The 21,874-nt window shown below is 31.5% G+C and overlaps 1 protein-coding gene across 1 annotated transcript; it reads left to right on the top strand.

Annotated features, from left to right (window-relative positions):
* Nucleotides 1–420: 420 nt before the first annotated feature.
* On the top strand, nucleotides 421–21,327 carry LOC134690236 (uncharacterized). Its single transcript, XM_063550213.1, has 8 exons — nucleotides 421–2,109; nucleotides 3,888–4,011; nucleotides 6,566–6,692; nucleotides 8,953–9,071; nucleotides 11,670–11,865; nucleotides 17,321–17,386; nucleotides 19,494–19,595; nucleotides 21,122–21,327. The coding sequence occupies exons 1-8, from the start codon at nucleotides 632–634 to the stop codon at nucleotides 21,325–21,327; spliced, it is 2,418 nt and encodes an 805-aa protein (XP_063406283.1). The 5' UTR covers nucleotides 421–631.
* Nucleotides 21,328–21,874: the final 547 nt, after the last annotated feature.

The following is a 21,874-nucleotide window of genomic DNA, read 5'->3' as shown; positions in this document are numbered from 1 at the left end:
TTTATTTTATGCCAATTTCAGAATATCTAATAAAAAGGTAGTGTTTTTTATATTATGCAAATTCAACGGTTTTGATATAGCCCTCTTTTAACACTAGAAAGAATATCTAAACTTGACATTTAACTAATCTTGTTGCTTTACCTGAAAGGTTTCAAAATTTAAAGGAAACATGCACAATTGTTGTAACATTGGTTTGGACAGTTAAATAATTCAATGAGTAAATGCATAATTCAAGCATATTCAACTCAAAATATGTATCCAGTGGTCTGAGAGAAATCCGAAACCATAATTTATGATTTTATAAATAAAATTTCATAAAAGGAATGTATTTCTTTATTTGTAGATAGGGGATGAAGAACATTGGATAAGTGATATGTCAGAATATATCAGTGATTCCTCTGAAAATTATAGTTTAAAAGATTCTTTATTTGAAGTTCATAGTTCTGATTTTGAAGATTCAAGTGACAGTGAATTAGAAATTATAGATAAAAAAACAAAACAGAATCCTATCACCACACAAATAGATATTTTTTCAAATACTGTCTCTACAACAAAGGATAGTTCGAATTCTGCTACAAACCCAACTGATAAGTTAAACCCTATTAAAACACCACCTGATAATGCCAATGTCATGAATGTTGACTCTACATCAGCTGAAAGTTTGGAACCTGTTGCTACACTTGTAAAAAATGTGAATGCTGTTGCTACATCAGCTGATAACTTCAATGTTATCACATCATCCAGTGAGTTGAACCCTGTTCTTGGACCAAATGATAATTTTAAGTCTGTTGCTGCACCACCTGAAAATTTTAATTCTGGAAATCATGATCATGATACACCTGATGAGGAGGAAATTATTCGTGATAAAGATTTTCCAAAAATTTACTGTCGCAAAACTTTACATTCAAGTGATTCCAAGTCTGGTAAAGAAAAGAAGTCGAGGAGAGTGTTTAACAACTATCATTGCTGTTTTGTTTGTGGAAACATTAAATCGAACATAAGGAAACATTTGTTTGTCCATAAAGACAATTCTGATATAAAACTCCTTCTAAAAATGAAGGACGACCCAGAAAGATGCGAAGAAGCTGGTTGTTTTCAAACTTACTTAAGAAATAAAGGAGATCATCAACACAACCAAAAAGTATTAGAAAATAGAGCAGGTGAACTGATTGTTTCCCGCAGACAAGATAGTTTCAGTCACAAACAGTATGGACCCTGTTCTTCATGTCTAGAATGGTTAAAAATGGATGTTTCATTTGCAAAACACAAGCAGTGTTGTGTACAAGCCAAAAAAGGAGAAAAGACAAAAATTGGTGATGCTATTATAAAAAGTGAGATGTTAAAGGGGTCTATCTCGCTGGAAGCCTCTAAAAAACTGGTGTCAGATGTGTTTCCAATAATGAGAAGAGATGAAATTGCTAAAATTGCCAAAAGTGACAAACTGATCGTTGGACTTGGAAACTATTGGCTGAGACAGAATATTGGAAATAAATTAAAAAGAAAAAACTACACAAGTAGCAGAATGAGAAGTACAGCAAGATTAGTCAAAAATTTACAAAGTAATTGCACTCAACAGGGCGAAGAAAAAACAATATCACTATATGATTTTCTGATCCCTGCAAAGTTTGACTTAATTGCCAACTCTGCAATGCAGTGTGCAACTATAGATGCAGATGATGAAGAAGACCTTCTTCATCCAACCGCTGCTATCAAAATTGGATTTGATCTATTGAGATTGGCAAATCTGAAAATAGGTGAGGCGATGAGAGGGAAGTCGGATGAAAATCTTAGAAAGGAGGTAAGGGAAAAGTATGCGAAAGAACGGGAAGATGCGGAAGATTTTTTGAGACTAATGAAAATGGAATGGTCAAATAAAGTCACAAGAATTGCCAACAAAATATTAAGAGAAAGGAGGATGGCAAAAGTATCAGAAAACCCAACTCCAGAAGACTTACAAACCATGGCAGAACACCTGGGAGAGAAGATAAGAAACATTTCTCTCAAATTGGAAGATGCATCCCCCACTCATGTTAAAGAGCTGCAAACATATGTTTTAAGCAAGCTTTTGCTTTACAACAAAAGAAGATCAGGGGAACTTGAACAAATGCTGTAAGTACTAGTAATATCTGTCTTAATTAATATAGTTTTGTCAAAAGGAATGCATTTTGGAAATTTTTGTAATTTCGGTCTTGTTCAAATACCCAACCAAAATTTTTTTTACAGCAAAACTATGTAGCCATATTTTGGAATAGGTCTCTGTATGCTTTTACATGTTTTAAAGATAAGCTTGTAATATGTCTAGCTTTTGGTTGATGTATACACTGCCATTAGCCAAAGTATATATATATGTTAAATTTCATTCCAACTTTAAAGTGTTCACATGATGCCCCAAAAAAGAAATTTGAAAATAACTGAAAAATGTCAAACAAATCAAATAATTTTATTGGTGTAAATTCCAATACAGGAATGATACCAGCTGATATTTACAAAATACAAATACAGAAAATTTACCAAAATAAAGAAAAACAATTATACAGAGTCATATTTTTTCAATGATAAGAGACACATATTTTATATCTAACATATTGTGTGGAGGTGTTATTCAATTTATAGGATAATTTATATTATTAATTCAAGCTATTACAAATAGCCTTAATACTAAAACAGTTATTAACAACATTATGTTTGCTTTAAATGAATGTTCAAATCATACATATCGCTTATTCCAGCTACACTTAGGCCACGGTTTTTAATTTATTGGTTAACGGATTTTCCCCATGAAAAAGTCTGGTCGGTCAGTCGGGAAAAAAAAGAAAAAAAAATATCTTTCAAGACAGAATAAAAAATGCAAAATAAATATACATTTCACCTTTCTAACAAAATGTTTTGTGCTATTTTGTCATCATTTCAAATTTTAGTTCGATGAAATATTCTTGCTCAGCTGTCACAAATATCGCATGACATTGTTTAATGATTTGCCGTAAAAAAAAAAAAGGGGGGTTCACAGACAAGGACGAAATGAAATCGTCTTTTCACAAACAAGAAATTCCAGAAAACTTGGTGAGTAATGATCTTCAAAAACAAAAACTGATTTAATAAAAAAATGTAACAAACGTCGTACGAAAAAAAGTTGCAACACACGTGTCAAAAATGTAATAGACTTGTCCACAGAAAAAACGAGAATATCGGGTTATAAATTGAGTGTCATGCATTCCCGTTTTTAATCCAAATAGACAATATTTTTTTTATTATCCATGAAACAAGAAAATTCTAAATGACTTGTTGATATTCAGAACTTTTACTTCCAAGGTGCTTTCCACCTGTCCACATTTGGACAAGTCTATTTCTATGAGATTATGCATCTTACAGACTGATGACAAATAAGGGAAACAAACTTATTGTGTAATGGGTTTTAAACACAGATTTCGTTCCGCAAAATTATTTGCGTAAATGACATTTCAAGGTCAGTTATAATTGATTTGTCTATTTTCAGAAACAAAAACAGGAAGTTTTATTTTTTCACAACAGAGTGTTATCAATTTTGATAGTGATTCATGCATTTCATTTCATAAATTTTTTTTTTCCCTGGGATAATGTATTTGTTTGGGTCGGCGGGAATAAAAAAGCATGAAAAGTCAATTTTATCTTTATTCTAGGAATTGGCAAAATCGGGTCGGCGGATCCGTAAACCAACAAATTAAAAAATCCTGGCCTTACAGTACTAAAGTTCGTATCATTATTTTTCAAAATGAAACTAAATTTATCTTGTTCAGACATATTAACAAAAGATGGAACTATAAAATGTCTGCAAAATTATGCCTATGGTACTCCTAACAATATACTTTCTCAAAGGAAAGATATATATGTATTTCACTTGTTTTTTCTAGATTGACTAACTATCATAACAGAAGCAAAGGTCTAAATGAATTTGATCAAACTCTTGGTGCAGACTTGACTGAAACAGAAAAACTTCTACTTGGACAGCAGGAAATTATACAGATTCAAGGAAAGGTACTGTATAATTTTTTTTTTATGGCTGTAGATTTTTTACATTTAAATTGTAAAAAGAAACAGTTCAGAATCAAGTTGTATAGATCTTTTAATTAAGAGAAATCTAGTTGAAATATGAAATTGTATTCTAGCCTTATCTTTCAACTTTGACCTTGCTTTTAAAAAGAACAAGAAGGAACACTTCTTTAATTTCTTTAATAATTAATTAACTTACGTAAGTTACGTACCATTCTGCATAGATCTGCAATTGCTCTTTTTCCATTTGATATATCTACCAGATATTTTTCCTATCCTGCACACAGGTTGTATCATAAAAATATCAGGCAAAACATAATGTGGCGGGGTTAAACATGTAAGGGGGATCCAAACCCTCCCCTTACCTGGAACAGTGGTGTCACAGTACAAGATAAGAACTAGTGTTGTCAAATTGAACAGTTTTGCCTAACTGGTTACTCTGTCAACTGATTTTACTGGTTAACCAGTAATTGAGTTTAAAGGCCTTGAGCTTGAGCTAACTTAACTATCATGCAAGTTCTCTACAAATGCATTATGTTATGATACAATGAATTAAAAGTTTGTCCATGAGCATTATAAGTCTTGGCTTTGAGCTTTCCTGGTAAAGTTTTCTTTTACATTTCCAAAATAAAATAAATGCTAACTACAAGTATACGAAGAAGTTTAAATGTGTACAATTTTGTCATTTTATGACTTCTATTTAGAAAATACCTTCAACAATAGGAAAAGGTAAATGACCCACTATATATACATACTATGGCGTTGTAATAACTTCAGGTCTCTAACCAACGATTGTTTCATTTTATTTTTAAAATTTCATTGAGTGCAGCAATTTGAAAATGATTTTAACAAATATTATAAGTACCAGTATTCACTAAATTCCAATAAACATAATTTGCATTTCACCATTTTTCTGTCAGCATTTTGTTTCAAGAAAGGCCATGTAAGCCTTGGACAATGTAGTTTGCAAATTTACATGCAAGTCCACACAATATTATATCAGAGTGAAATAATGAACTAAATCGTTAAATTATAATAAACTGATCATTATATATGTGTATGCTAATCATTTTACTCAAAATTTGCACCAAGCTATGAGACAAGTCTTATAATGGCTAATTAAGGCTGTGTTCACACCAAACGTCATGTACAGTAAACATGTTTACTTTTTATACGACCGCAAAACATTTGCGTTCTTATATTGCTATCACTTCTGGACAATAACTTTAGTTTAAGTATATGGATCTCTATGAAACTTGACCAAAAGGTTCAATACCACAAAAGGAAGGTTGGGATTGTTTTTGGGGGTAATGATCCCAATCGTTTAGGAATTAAGGGCCAAAAAGAAGCATTTTTCTAGTTACCGGACAATATCTTGTGAATCAAATTTTTGATTGCTCTGAAATTGTACCACAAGGATCAATACCACAAGTATAAGGTTGGGATTGATTTTGTTGGGTAATTGCCAAAACCGCTCAAGTTAACGGCCTAAGTTGATGATCTTTACATGATAAACAATACAAATTGGTTATTAATTAATAGACAACTAATCTTATTAAGTACAACGATAACCAATTTAACATTTAGCAAAATTTATCAATGATTTCAATAAACATTTATATCAAGTCTGAAATTTTTAAAAACCTGATTAACCGGTTTAAACGTTTTTGGTATTTGGTTTTCAGTCCTTCCAATGGTTAACCGGGCTGACAACACTTATAAGAACAAATCATAAAAATCAGTTGAAAAAGGCTTAACTCATCAGATGGATACAAATAGAAATACATCTAACAAAAACAAAGTGAAAGTGGCTGGGCACTTATCAATCCCAACAACAAAAGACCATTAGTAAAGATTTGAGAGTACTTGCAGTTACTGACATCTAGTTTAAAGCCAATAACTAATAAACAAATCATGCATCTTATACTAAATTATCAACCATTACACATCCAACATCCAATGGTTTTAGTGAAAATACATCAGAGAAAAAATGACTTAGTGCAATGCCAAGATACAGGTATTGACAGATTGTAGATCCTCGAATGTGCATATGTATATAACAATAATATTGTTAGTTTTCTGTTTAATTTACTGATAACAAAATCAATATTAATACCAATAAAAACAATATTTAAACCTACCTATTTACAGTGCTGAACAGCCTTTTAGAAGTTTATTTAAAGGATCGATATATATATGAAATTGGCCATGGTTACCTTTGCCTAGTATCGAATTGTTGGTCAATAAGCAATTTTGAATAAGAAAATTTACAAAAGTTCATCAGAATGATTTATATATTTCTACAATTATTGAAAACTTTGGCATGGTGTTTCTTGTATTAAAATCATTTGATAAATTTTGGACCTAAGATGGTGTTGCACTTTCCATAAACACCAAACTACAGGCGACTATTTCGTGGTTATTTCTTTCTCGACTTAGTGGCTGTCATAATATGTGCAAAATTGGCTTTATAATGACTTTTAAAAAAATTATCAAAAAAATTCATGTTTGACTAATTCTGGTTTTTTTTTATCTCTAGGCTGACAATATAGTTCCAGTACTAGTACCTATTGAAGTTATTAAGCCGCTTGCCTATCTTGCTGACCCCCAAGTGAGAGTAAAAGCTGGGATTAAATCGGACAACATGTACTTATTTGCTAACACAGGTAATATTGAGGTTATGTCCTGGCAACAAAAGTATCCTGAACATGTTTTTTTTTTCATTCCACATCATTTATGCATTTTCCCTTAAAGGGGCACTAGCTACGAGATATATAAAAAACCTTAAGTACGATTTTTTTTGTTCAATCAATAATGAAAGTGATATAGTGAATTAATAATTGGCTTTTAGCAGCCTAAATGGTTTAATTTTGTCAAATTAAGCGATGAAACATTGATAATTACTGTTTCACTTGCAAGTGAATTAGCCGACCTCATTAAATTCGTATTCATGTGAACTTCAATTTAACCTTTCGCTAGAGATTGACAACGCATGCATTATACGTGTACAGGTTATTTAAAGAAAAAGAATGTCAACAATGAAAGTGAAACTACACTAAATCGTTTGATTACTGATTCGATCTATATAAAATCATTCTTATACGGTTAAAAACAATGAGAGACATGAATTTTTAATCTATAAGATAAAATCAAACAGACCTATAAAAATCCAATTCAAATCGGTGACCATGAATTTGACAGCTAGTGCCCCTTTAAAGTCATATACAACAAATGTACAAGTTGTAGAGAAAAAAGTTCAACATTTTTTTTTTAACTAAATAGTAAGTTTATAGTGAGTTTTTGTGAAAACTCTAATGGTTAATGTAAAACTTAATGAAATGTACGGCTTCTGAATTATTTACTTCCAGCGAGTAATTGTTCCGAGATTCACAGAAAGCTTTTCTGTATGCATGATTTTCCTCATAAACAATGTGAAAGCCGTTACTGCGCATGTAAAATGAAGTTAAAGTGATAGTGAAAGTAGATAAATCAACATAACTCAATTGTTACCCTTATAAAGCACATGATTTCAGTGCTCACTTTTGTCAATTGTTTATCAACATAAACGTGTTGGAGAACATCGGAAGGTTTTCTCTGGCTTTAATAAGCAAAGATGGTCTCCATATAAAATCAACAAATGCATTATTTTTTTGTCGAGCCTTCGACTTTTGTCGAAAAAGCGAGACTAAGCGATCCTACATTCCGTCGGCGGCGGCGGCGTCCACAAATATTCACTCTGTGGTTAAAGTTTTTGAAATTTTAATAACTTTCTTTAACTATACTGGATTACTTCCAAACGTGGACAGAAGCTTGTTTATGATCATAAGATAGTATCCAGAAGTAAATTTTGTAAAATAAAATTCCATTTTTTCCGTATTTTACTTATAAATGGACTTAGTTTTTCTGCGGGGAAACATTACATTCACTCTGTGGTTCAAGTTTTTAAAATTTTAATAACTTTCTTAAACTATCCTGGGTTTGTACCAAACTTGGACAGAAGCTTGTTTATGATGAAAAGATAATATACAGAAGTAAATTTTGTAAAAAAATAAATCTGTTTTTTCCGTATTTTACTTTTAAATGGACTTAGATTTTCTGCCAGGAAACAACACATTCACTCTGTGGTAAAAATTTTAAAAAAATAATTACTTTCTTATGCTACTTTTAATTTGTACCAAACTTAGACAGAAGCTTGTTTATGATCATAAGCTAGTATTTAGAAGGAAATTTTGTTAATATTTTGTACCTGTTTAACTGTATTTTACTTATAAATGGACTTAAAATTGAGAATGGAAATGGGGAATGTGTCAAAGAGACAACAACCCGACCAACTAGTTTTTCTTCCAGTTGACATTACATACAGTCTGCAGTTAAAGTTTTTAAACATTTATTAGATTCATAAACTATCCTGGATTTTTACTAAACTTGGACAGAAGCTTCTTACAATCAAAAGATAGTATCAAGAGGAATATTTTTATTGATTTTTTTCCTCATTTTGTTAAGCCTGTGATTTTCAGCAAAAGTAGGCGAGACACTGGGTTCCGCGGAACCCTTACAAATTTTTTGTAAATTACACGTTACAGTTTCAATATAAAAAGTTAAAACATGTTACAAATGTCGTAGTTTAGAACATGTGCATTTATTGGACGAGTAATTTAGTGCACATTATTTTTTCCACCAACTTGTTTCATATGACTTTGATTTAAGACTTACAAAAGGTGACAGTTTTGATTCTTTTGTTGATGTTTCATTGTCATTTTCAAGTATTTTTTCAACTTATTTCACAATAAAACTTTTATGGGTTTATACAAACAATAGACAGATTACAAAATAAATGGCAGACCTACATTCAAATTATTGAAATTTTTTTTTTTTAATGATTTTACATTCTGAAATGTTTGTCGAACATTTTGATTGATTCTTTAGGAAATGGTGTTCATAGAGCATATGATTCATTGAAGTGTGTGTGTGAGGAAGCAGGTGTGCGGTACCCTGACAGAATAACATCAGTCAACATAAGAAAATATTTTGCAACTATGATGCAGGTTTGTACATACACATTCAGTGTAATTTAATCCCTTTCTTTCATTATCTTTCTACTAAGCAAACGTAACCCACAGATCAAATTGACATTAAGCATGGATGATAATAAGTTAAACGTACATTTTTAGTTTTTCGTGCTGATCAAAAACATACCTGCCAACTTTTGAAAATGCCCATGGGGGTTTTAGCGCGCGACAACAATTTCAAAGGTTACAATTCTTTGCGACGACTATTTTTCGCGTGCTGTTTTGTGGTCCAGAAAAAGTGTCATATTTGTAAGATGAGCTTACATGTCTTGTTCTTAAGTTATTTGCATTATTCTAGTTATTTTATCAGCAGAAAATATGAACATGTAGCTGTAAGACCAGGAATTATTAAGGATACTAAATAGTTGTTGACTTTACCAATTTAAAATTATACACAAATAAGGACCTTTATCAGGTTGGGAACAACACCTAGGGATACCCCCTCAATGTTAGGACATTAAAAACCACTTTTAAAGTACAAATGAGCACACATTCACATTATTTGAAGAAACTTTTCCCAAAGAACTATACATCTTATGATCTATCTGGTATTATATGGTCAACACATGTCCAAGAATTTTGATATGTTCTTGGCCCTATATCTTCTTTATATTTAAAATAATGGGACCCTTCATTTAGAAAAGCTGTTCCAAATATAGTGTCAGAATTTCCCATTTTTAAGTTAATAAATCTACAGTTGTCTATTGTATTTTTTACAACAGTAAAGAATGACCCCTCCTTGGCTAAGGGTAGCCCCACATTTAAGGGATATCTCATGTTGATGTTGGGGGGGGGGGGGTAGTCCATGTGAAAAATAATAAATAGTACATTATACTTTAAGGTTCATCATAACAAATGGACAAATATGGCCGTATTTTTACATCAAAAACTACTCTGTGTACAGACTTACCTGTGCTGTTTGAAAAGTTTTAATGCCTAGCATCCACTAGATATATAAAAGTTAAATGCATTTTGTGTTTAAGAAAGATAAAATCTTTCTTGGTTTTTGCTGGGCATTTTTTTTCCTTTCTTCAGAAGGTGCAAAAATAAACAAACACCTGCATTATTTTGATACTGTCCACTCACTGACTCAGATAAACTCTTTAACTCACCTATAGTTGTTAAGATACCTGGTGTCCAGGTCAATTAAGGACAATGAAAACAATACAAACCGGTTTTTTACCTGAGGGAGCATCTCATAGTTGTTCCACAACTTAGTCAATTTTCACACCTTTTGCATGAAGGAAAAAAAATGCCCATCAAAATCCAAAAGAGATTTTATCTTTCTGAAACACAAAATGGATTTAACTTTTTTATATCTAGTGGATGCTAGGGATTAAAACTTTTCCAACTTTACAGGTAAGTCTGTACTAAGAGTAATTTTTGGCATGTAAATACAGCCATATTTGTCCGTTTGTTATGATGAACCTTAAATGATTTGGTAATGTAATTAAATACATAAATAACATTGTATTACAGCAATTAGTGAATAAACTACTATTTATTATCTTCACTGTAGTACAGCATCATTGAAGTTTGTCAATCAGCCATGCTTTTATTCTTATTCTGTGTAAGAACCTCCTTGCAGTTGAAAAATCATTTGGCATGTTCACGATTTTGCAACAGAGGAAAACAACACAAGTTCAATATCTAGCATGTTAAAATCATCTTGAGAGAAAACGTTTTTGATTGGCTGATTAATTTGATCATGAGAAACAAACAATTTGATTGGCTGAACACGATTTTCCTCCATTGGACACAGTTCAAAATCGGGAACAACAATATTTTTCATGTAGATTTTTACCAAATTGTGTTTTAGAGGGTTTTTCAGGAACACGATTGTGCAATCGTGACAAAGGGTCAAAATCGTGTAGTACACGCCTAAATCGTGAAAGTTGGCAGGTATGCAAAAATCAATCATTGCCCTTGATTCTAATATGACGCGCTACACAGCTTTGAGTACACACCCGTGGTAAAATATGAATATATTGCATGTCAACTGACCAGCAACGTCATGATTTCTCTAGGCTGTTCCCATTGTGTAACGGACGTCATAGAATGATGACGTACAAATTTAAGCATTCTGCGGGAATATTCACGAATGTAAAAATGAATGTCATCCAAACACATAAACATAAACAAACGATGATAAACAATAGTTGCATGCCAATGTTCAGAGATAAAAGTAAGATTGTCATTTAACTTTGTCCAAAGTTGTCCAATTATACTATTTTAAATAGTTTAAACATGTAACTAGTAAAGTTTTCTTCATCTTTTACGTCCATATTAATAGTGTGTTTCATTACGGGAACAGCAAACATTTGTTTTTATCTAGAGAGCATCCATCCAAAAGAATTGCCGTGTTTGTCCTATTAGAATCAAAATAATTCATGCAGGCTTGAATATATCTAGATTTTACCACGTGTTTGCCCTTTATGTCGATATTTTACCCCTCGCTATCTCTTGTGGTAAAATATTTAGTATAAAGGGCCAACCTGTGGTAAAATCAGTATAAATTCAAGCCCAAATGAATTATTTCTTAAATATACTTTATTATTTTTTTGTTCACTTTAGGTGATTGGCATGCAACCGCATGAGCTGGAGCATTTATGCAAACACATGGGACACTCTTTCAATGTTCACATGCAGCACTACCGTGGGGCATCAGGATATATAGAAAGATTCAATATTGGTAAACTTATGTTGATGCAAGACTTTAATGTGGTTTCTAAATTCAAAGGAAAGAGGATTGAGGATATTAATATTGAAGGTAATTGTATAAAAAAGTATTTAAACTTGATAAACTACAGCAGTCAAAAAGTGTAAAAGTTGTAGTTATATATTTTGGTAAAGGTTTGTTGCTATCAACAATTGGCTTCTGCAAGTTTCTCATGTTGTCTATCTCTTACAGTTTCCAAGATACTGTATATTCTTTTATTTTCATTGGTACCAATTTTTGTGGATTTCGTGGATTGTTGAAAAATGGTGTTTGATGATATTTAATTTCGTGGTTTTGCAAATGTTTGCTTATAAGTCTAAACACAATTCCTAATTCTAGAATAATTAAATTTGTGAATCACCTATACTCATGAAATCCACAAAAATTGGTACCCCACAAATATTAACGAATCCACAGTATAAGAGGCAAAAAAGGACTGAATCCCAAAATTTTGAAACCTGACTGAAGGTTACGTGAGCTATTGTTGTCACTTTTTTTGGTATATTTTGCTATCAAGCCATTGTCATCGGTGTCTGTAGTGGCATCCATAGACAGGTTGGTGTGCGGAAATACCTTTAGTTTAAGTGTTTTGATCTCTATGAAACTTATTCAAAAGGTTCAATACCACAAAAAAAAAGGTTAAGATTGTTTTTGGGGATAATGGTCCCAACCCTGTTGGATTTAGTGGACATAAAGGGGCTTGAAATAAGCATTTTTCTAGTTCCGTTTTTTTCCCTGAAAATTACTATTTCTTTTAAGGTTTATGTACCCTTATTCAAGCCTGTGAAGTCATAAAACTTAGAGTGCGATAATATGGGAATGGAACAAAATACAAGTTAATAGACGACACAATTTTGTACATATTACCTTAGGAAATGTCATTCACATCAAAACTTATCATTTTTTTGGGATACGATTGCTGTCAAGCAATCTGTAGACTTTTACCATTGACCCTATGACACACTCCCTCACGTCATTCGTTTTATTCTAAACATTCGGCAACATCTCAGATTCTTATGATTGTCTTGCTTTAAAAGGTAAAAACAAGCAAAACAATTGAACATAAACAACTTTCCTGTAATGTTTTACTCATAATCTTCGTGTATGATATTTTCCTTGACTTATATGCGTGTTTTTAACAATACGGAAAATCAGAATTAAGCAGTATTTATATTTAGTGTTTTTATAAATTTAGAAACACGTCAGAGGGAATTCCCAAATTTTGATAACTTGCGAGAGTTCTCTGAAAGCCGATCGATAATTCTATTTCTGTCACAAGAACTGAAGTGGAGTATTTCTATATTTTACCGTTATGAAACTGATATTTGATACTGTACTCTCATAAAGAAATGGAGAACCATTCATCATATCATTTAATAAACGTTCTTGTTCCAAATCGCAAGTCGCGGTTTGTTTATGTATTAATGTCCATGCGTGGTCTCACTAATTAGAGACAAAAAGAATTGTAGAGACAAAAAGCGTCAAGAAGCGACAAGAATAATAATATTAGCAACAAGAAACTACTTAGCGACAAGAAAACATTTTTTTATTTATATTACTTATTCAAAATAAATATTAAAAAAATATGCAAAAGAAAACAATTTCAACGACAGGAAAATTAATTTTGATAGGGGGGGAAAATGAAACTTGTAAATCTAATTCAGTTGCTACATTTATTTACATGATATTTTATAAGGTATCACAGGAAGTATATTTTGTCTTTTTATTTGTTTTTGAAACCATTTTTGTACAATATATAATTAACTTGCAAAATGCATTATTTGTGCATAATTGTCCAGAAAATTCATACACAAATTGTGAAATACAAATTAAGAACTGAAATCAAACAAGAGGAAAACATAATCAAAATGTGAATATTTTTCATCATTTTATTTAGTGTATTGTCTCATTTAACGATATTTATCATGTTTATGCATATAGATTGAAGATTAAAGGAAACTGATGAAAATCTTGAGTTTTCAACAGGTGTTCACTATTCGGTACAACAATTTTATATTCTGGTGCGTGTAATTGATGAAGGTGTTAATGGATGTTATTGTTGCAATAAAACAAAGGACACGCACCTAGTTAATCTCATTTGTTGCTCTTAATTGTGTATTACCTTAGAGTGAAGCCACAGCTAATGTTGGTCCTATCAGGAAAAATTGATTGTACAGTTAGGAAGGAAATAATATTTCATGTTTTTGTTTTATTAAATCCTTCAAAAGGAAGGTGACAAATCTGTTTTTATTTTCATTTTATAGCGTTAACATTTCCTTTGCTCTTACACATGTTTAATTTCTACATCTATCAATATAATAAAAAGTACACAATCTCTTCATCGAATTTTTTTTTATTTCTTCATCTGTCAATATAATCCTAAAAAATATTTTAATGTATGTGATAACAAAATGTATTCTTGTCGCTAAATAGCTTCTTGTTGCTTTTTGTCACTTATTATTTTTCTTCTTGTCGCTTCTTGACGCTTTTTGTCGCTAATTAGTGAGACCCCACATGCGTGTAGTTTTCCTGATTTCAAGGGGTATCAGATTGAGTGATTCCCCGCTTCATTGATTAATTTGAAACTCATGGGATTCTTTCTATGTCTGTCTGCATATGGAGGGCTATTGTTGTTGCATAATTTTAAATCACATGCATAATTTGAATTAAAATAAATGTTTCATCGTAAAAATTACCTATAACACCCCTTCAGCAGAAATGGAATCTTCCATGTTATCGTTTCGAGTAGCTCCCTTTTCGAAGTATTCGTCAAGAAGAATTAACTCGTTAATGCCGGTAAACGTCGTATTATATTAAGAACGATCTCAATGTAAACAGAGGAGTGTGTACGGAAAGGATTCATGCCCTCTGACCCAAAGGAACTTAAATAATTAAAGAGTAAGAAATGGGGTTCCTCCTAAACTGGTCCGCCGTTCTATATATAGCTTCGCACCGAAGGTCAGTGTAGCGATAAGTGAACACAATATGATAGGGGTCCAGTTTAGGGTTTCTCCTAGAATTACGGTGATAAGATACGGAAGCAAGTTAACTCGTACTACGGCATTGGAACCAAAAACGTTAACTTGTACTACTGGGAAGTCGTAACATTCAGAAAAATATATAAAAAATATGATGTTTTATGGGTTTCTGTTTGTAAACTTAATAGAAATAAAGTTGAATTACTTGAATTTTATACAGGAGTTAAATGAAAACTTAGACAAAAATAAAGAATGTTTTAAAGCATTAATGTTTTAACTGATCTTTCAAACTAGAACATAGGCGGATCCAGCCCCCCTTTTTTTGTGGAAAAAATTTGGTTGATAATAAAGGGAATCATTGAAGCATGACTGGAGCGGGCCCCCTCTTAGGTCAGTCAGCGGGCTCCCCCTTAGGAAAAGTTCTGGATCCGCCACTGTAGAACTTAATCCAGAGGAAAGTTAAAACATTGCTTTAACTGTACCTTATTAAAATTGAACATGTTGAATATGTATATATCCAATTTAAGTTAATTAAAGCTGTAATCCATGATCACAAATTGAATGCTATGTTTACAATTGTTGAAAGCCATGTGCTTTTTTTGCGGGGAAAATGCGGACCCCATTAACAGGAATCAGTTAAATTTCATTGTTACATTTATTTATAGACAGTAAAAATAATTTTGGCAATCATTTTGACTACTAGTAACTGCTAAGATTTTATTATTCATGAAAAATTTTCTTCGGGTGAAACTGTATATACCTTAATTATCTACATCTGCCACAGTATTTTCTATCCAATATACAAGGAACATAAGCTACAAATTGGTCATTGTACTTTCAAATTATATACATTTTACAGACTTAAGAGGTATTGGGTGAAAGTAACGTATATCATGTATATTCATCATTTAACACCATTTGAATGCATTTAAATAAGTTGGTACGAGTTAGCAATGGTTCAAGTTTTTTTTTTTTTAATGGTACGAGTTTACAATGGTACAGGATAACTATAATTCGATAAAACACAATAAGTACATGGCTCATACACTTGTAACGGGGATTGGCTATTCTTTAAGTTGAGTGACTATTCAGATTGTTACATTTTGCATGTGCAGTTGAAATAGTTTAGAGAATAATACTATCCAGCTGTACCAGGGTTACCGGCCAAAAATGCTTGAGACTCGTGCATGTTCATGCTTTTTTTGCAACAGTATTCTTGGATCTATTTCTTTCCTCTTTGATCTTTTGAATTTTGGCCAAATCTCATGCATTTGTTTAATGAAAATTTGGCAGAACTGCTATACATGTGTCAATGAAAACTATGGCAATCGTATCCCTCAGAGCATTCTGCTCTTTGATTCAGTTTATGTGATAGAAAATGAGGATTTTGTGATCAATTTGGCCAATATTTTATAAAAATTGCACACACTTTATAACAGGGATTTGTGTTATAACATTGTAATTGCGCAACAGCACAGTGTATAGCACAACAGCAAAAATTATTCAATTGAAAAAAATTAAATCATTTAACCAAATTTTTCAAACTCTTTGAATAAATTTTTCTGTGTCAGAAACCTATAATGAGCCAAATATTTAATTAAAATCCAAATTCAGACCTGTATCAAGCTTGAATATTTGTGTCCATTTTTGCCCCAACTGTTCAGGGTTGGTCCTCTGTGGTTGTATCCAGCTGCACTCAAAAAGCTAATTTTTTTTGCAAATAACTCGAAAACAGTTGCATTACGCAACCTTGGGCTTTGGTTTATATTGTTCAACATAGAAAGACAGACCTATGCTGAAATTTTTAAAATGATACATGGACTGATGTAAGAGTTGCGGCCCCTGACAGTATATATTTTTTGACTATTTTCACATGATCAACTTTGAAAATCTCTGAAACTATGCTACAGAATTCAATGAAAGTTAGCATGAAAGTACTGCACAAACGAATCAAGCCTTTAATTGGTCCTGATAAACTTCTAAACTCTCAACATAATCTTAAATGGTCCTAATTTTTTACTCATACTCATAAAGTCAAACATCTGGAATCATCAAACAACAATCTTTTCCAAAACTAAGGGGTTTCCATATTAATTTTTATGCCCCACCTACGATAGATAGTATGACATTACTTCAGTGTGACTTTGTATTTTGGACGATGCAGATGCTTGTTCACATTGTCCCTTTCAGTCTTTTTCTGAGAAAAGAAAAAAACAATAAATTTTTACTTTGAATCATTTATCCCTCTGACTTTTTATATTGCTTGTAAAAAGAAAACAAATACTCAAAAGCACACCGGGTATTCTCATACAGTACTCACAGAGCATTTGATTGTAACATATTGATATTTCTCTTTGATGTTTGAGTACATTATAAGCTCAACCCCTGAGCCTCTGGTTGTGATAAAATCATTGTTATATATAGATGTAAGAATTGAGGGAGTTAACATGATTGCTATTGTCTTATAACTTAATACTCTAAACTGCATTCAGAATTCATGCATTATTTACACTCATTCAATATTTCAGATATAATGAAACAGAAAATGACAGAAAAAGATGTTGACAATAAAGATGCCATGGATAATGCAGATGGTAAATTAATATTTTTTTTGTGTCATTTTTATGTAAGGATGGGGTGAACCATAGGGATTACTAAACCTGAGAAGATATCCAAATATTTAAACCTACCTATCTATAGGTAAGAGTAACTACATAAAAAATATTCAAATTGTGAACCAAATTGAACAATTTTGGCTCAAATTTAAACTTTTAGTTTGCCAAAACATATATTTACTTTGGCTCAAATGATGTGCATTTTGTCCCAAATGTAAAAGGCTGGCCCTTTGGGCAATGTGAGCTATTGCCATCTCTTTGCATTTAATGTCCATCCCTTAACTTTTTCAAAGATCAACTTCTCTGAAACAAAATGGAAACAATTGGAACTGAACTTTACCACAAGGATGTCTTGTATAGATTAAATTTGATATGCCCTCAAGATGACCAACATGGGGCTGTTGCTACACATAGAATATCAGGATAAACCCTCAGTTTTTGGTTTATACATGTATCTTGAAAATTAATGAATTTAGAGAAAAACTGTCGGGCACATTGTTTTTTTCCAAATTTCATAACAGACAGGTGGCCCCCAGGGGGAAAAAAAGACAAAAGTCAACATTTGGCAAGACAAGATACATATAACCTGAATTTGTTTGCAAAAGTAATTGATTAGAGATTGGAGAATCCTATAGGAAATGTATATAAACATCTAAAGCACTAGTTAATGAATTATAACAAACACACTCAATTCTTTTTTATAAGACCTTTTAAAGTTAATTAGCTTATATACTATATTAGAAGTCATAGGTTCAAGAGCCTCTAGTTATGCATTTATTAATTGAAATAAATGACTGTTGTAACTGACTAGTGTATGTGTATTATGAATGGAACCGGTCAAAGATAATTTATGAATGTGTATGAATTTTCCTGATTTGCTCCTTCTGCCAGTGAAATATTTGTTCAATTCTCTCATTATAAATAATAGTGTTGTTCCGATGATCGGAATAAGTCGGAAATCAGTTGTTTGGGCCTTACGATGTCACTAATCGATTGGGATTTTGTTCAATCGATTGTCGTTTAAGTTTCCGGACCTTTAGCTTATCAACTTCCGGTCTGTTTACGGTTTGCAGTCAAACAATATTAACTAGTCGATGACAGTAACAATGTCAAACATCCAATAATTAAAGAATAAACCAATTTCCTTCTTCATATACGTGACAAAAGCATTTGCAGATTGATGGAAGGTTATTAAACATTAATAACTTTGTATGAAATACTTTCTTTCATTTTTACCGGTACTTGTTACTTGAGAGCGGTACAAATCATTCTGATTTTAGACAAAATAATTTCGTTGCTTCATTAGAACGTGTTGCAAATTGCCTTTTAGAAATGCTTATCCATGTGTTGCATCAAAAACGTCATATTCCTTTCCAAATTGATTGCCAAACATCGTTTATTTTTTGTAAATTTTCCGAAATTTGTCCGCCATTTATAAGAATCACGAATCGGATACTGTTTAACTATGTAATAATTCCGCATTCTTGCAGTTATAAGTTCAGACGTACGAATGACACAATTGACAGAAATTAATGATCACAAAAGTGAAAAAAAGTGTTCTTCACGAATTAACAGACAATGGCTTAATACCCTTTGTTTACTGTATATATTATAATGCAAATGCATTGTTTTATTTTTTTGTGTTAATTTTAAATTTCTAAAAATTAAAAACTTTATATATCTTTTCCTAATTAGAAGCATTCAAATGTTCATACAGCTATGTTATTGAAATTGTTTTGTGAGTGACACCATTGAAATTTAAAAATGTTAGTGTCACTCTTGGTAAATTAATGTTGTAATTATGAGATAAAATATGTTCAATATGAATCTTGATTCTTATCAATTCATTGTTTTAACTGCTGAATAGATGATTATCAAAGGTACCAGGAGGAAATGTAAACAAAAGATCAAATATGAATATATAAACTCTGCAATGATATGGAATGTACACATAAGACATGTACAATAAGACTAAATACATGATTTCCTTTAAAAAAAAAAAAAAAGGCAAGGTATTATGCTCCGATTATAACCGATTGTTAATAAGATGAGCATGAAGCCAAAATTATGTTACAATCTTTTCCAGAACAAATGGGAGTAATGAATGCCTTTGGTGATGACATTGATTCAGATGATGGAACAGTATCATTCAGATCAGGAAAAGGGAACAAGACAAAATATTCAAAAGGTATTAAAGTAGATTTTTAATTCTTGAACTTTTTGCAACTAAAAGGCACCTTTTTTATCAGTAGAATTTAAAAACAAAGGCACTTAATGCTAAATTTTGGTGACACAATTATAAGGATAACTAACTGTAGAATTTGAATATTGAAAAATATTCTACAAGTGACTGAAAAAAACCTGTATTCACGATAAATTATTAGTTTTTTCCAGTAATTGTGGAGCCTTCGACTTTTGTCGAAAAAAGCGAGACATAGCGATCCTACATTACGGCGTCGGCGTCCACAAATATATTCACTCTTTGGTTAAAGTTTAAGAAATTTTAGTAACTTTCTTAAACTATCCTGGATTTGTACCAAACTTGGATAGAGGCTTGTTTATGATCAGAAGATAGTATCCAGAAGTAAATTTTGAAAAAACAAATTCCAGTTTTTCCGTATTTGACTTATAAATGGACTGAGTTTTTCTGCCAGGAAAAATTTCATTCACTCAGTGGCTAAAGTTTTTAAAATTTTAATAACTTTCTTAAACTATCCTGGTATCCTGGATTTGTACCAAACTTGGATAGAGGCTTGTTTATGATCAGAAGATAGTATCCAAAAGTAAATTTTGAAGAAAAAAAAATCCAGTTTTTCCGTATTTGACTTATAAATGGACTGAGTTTTTCTGCCAGGAAAAATTTCATTCACTCAGTGGTTAAAGTTTTTTAAATTTAAATAAATTTCTTAAACTATCCTGGATTTTTACCAAACTTGGACAGAAGCTTGTGTATGATCATAAGATGGTATCCAGAAATAAATTTAGAAAAAAAAATTCCAGTTTCCCAGTAATTTACTTAAAAATTGACTTAGTTTTTCTGCCAGGAAACATTACATTCACTTTGTGGTTAAAGTTTTTAAAATTTCTTGGATTTGTACCAAACTTGGACAGAAGCTTGTTTATGATCATAAGATAGTATCCAGAAGTAAATGTAAAAAAAAACGTATTTTACTTAAATAAATGGACTTAGTTTTTCTGCCAGGAAACATTACATTCACTCTGTGGTTAAAGTTTTTAATATTTTAATATAAACTTTCTTAAACTATCGTGGAATTTTACCAAATTTGGACAGAAGTTGGTTTATTATATAAAGATTGTATCCAGAAGAAAATTTTGTAAAGTATTTATTTCTGTTTTTCAATTTTTTACGTATAAATGGACTTAACATTGCATTCACTATATGCATTCACCTATCACACTGAAAATATAGACAACATCAAAAATAGGCGAGACCCTGGGTTTGCGGAACCCTTACAATTTTTTTTTGTCTCAAGAAAGCTTTTCCTTGACATTAGTGGTACAAATGTCCATGACTTAAGGGGTTGTGTGATCATCAGAGCTTGAGGGGTATAAATTTCCTTAACTTAAGTGGTACAAATGTCCTTGACTTAAGGGGTTGTATGTTCATTAGAGCATGAGGGGTACAATTGTCCATGACCAGCTGACTTGCAGCCATAAAGTCCTTTTTAACTTTTGAACCATTTGTTATTTCAGTAACAAGAGTTCCGTGGACACCTGAGGAGGAAGAAGAAATACAGTCTTTTTTCCAATCTTATCTTAACCATACATCTAAAAGAAAATGCCCTGGCCAAAAAGAGATAGCTGAAATAGTGAAAAAGAGCAAACATCTTAAAAGAAGACAGTGGGAGACAATAAAAAAAAAAGTCTCCCACATGATGAAGAAAACACTCTTAGTCTAGTAAATTTGATGAAAAAAAAAACAGTATTTAATAAGGTTTTATCAGAAGGAGTGTGTGCAAAACTCTTGATTTTACTTGAATTGTAACAACCTTTTCGGCCTAGCCAAGATCAGATGTGCATTTTGTGTTTCACATGAAGTCAAAAATGAGTATCACCTCAGGGAAAAACTCTTTTGATATTTTGGTTCAAAAATGGTTTAAGTTATGAAAAATTGCCATCGTTAGGCTAACACTGGAAGCATTTATATAATTACATGCTTTTTTTTGAAGAAATATTAATATTTTTATCAAATAAATGGTGTTTAAAAACTTTATAATTTTCTTTAATGGTTGCCTTCAAGTGTCAGATTTTTTGGTCAATGACAAAGACAACTAAATATGTTTTGAATTATTGAATATCAAACATTTTAATTGAAAAAAAATGACAAGAACATGTTTAACTCACAGTTATTTCAAACAACAGTAGCTTTCTTTGATCATTAATCTTATCTGATAGAACTGTATCTAAACTTATCTATAAATAACAAAACTTCCAAAAAAAACCTTT

The sequence above is a fragment of the Mytilus trossulus genome, chromosome 11, assembly GCF_036588685.1.
Source record: "Mytilus trossulus isolate FHL-02 chromosome 11, PNRI_Mtr1.1.1.hap1, whole genome shotgun sequence".
Taxonomy (NCBI): Eukaryota; Metazoa; Mollusca; class Bivalvia; order Mytilida; family Mytilidae; genus Mytilus; species Mytilus trossulus.
The sequence above is the reverse complement of the archived record's forward strand: the minus strand, read 5'-3'. Positions and strand labels throughout refer to the sequence as shown.

Excerpts from the sequence above, each read along its gene's own strand:
- LOC134690236 (XM_063550213.1), top strand. The coding sequence starts at position 632 with ATGAATGTTGACTCTACATCAGCTGAAAGTTTGGAACCTGTTGCTACA. Across the intron at positions 2,110-3,887 it reads GGGGAACTTGAACAAATGCT|ATTGACTAACTATCATAACA; the intron begins GTAAGTACTAGT and ends TGTTTTTTCTAG. Across the intron at positions 11,866-17,320 it reads TGAGGATATTAATATTGAAG|ATATAATGAAACAGAAAATG; the intron begins GTAATTGTATAA and ends TCAATATTTCAG.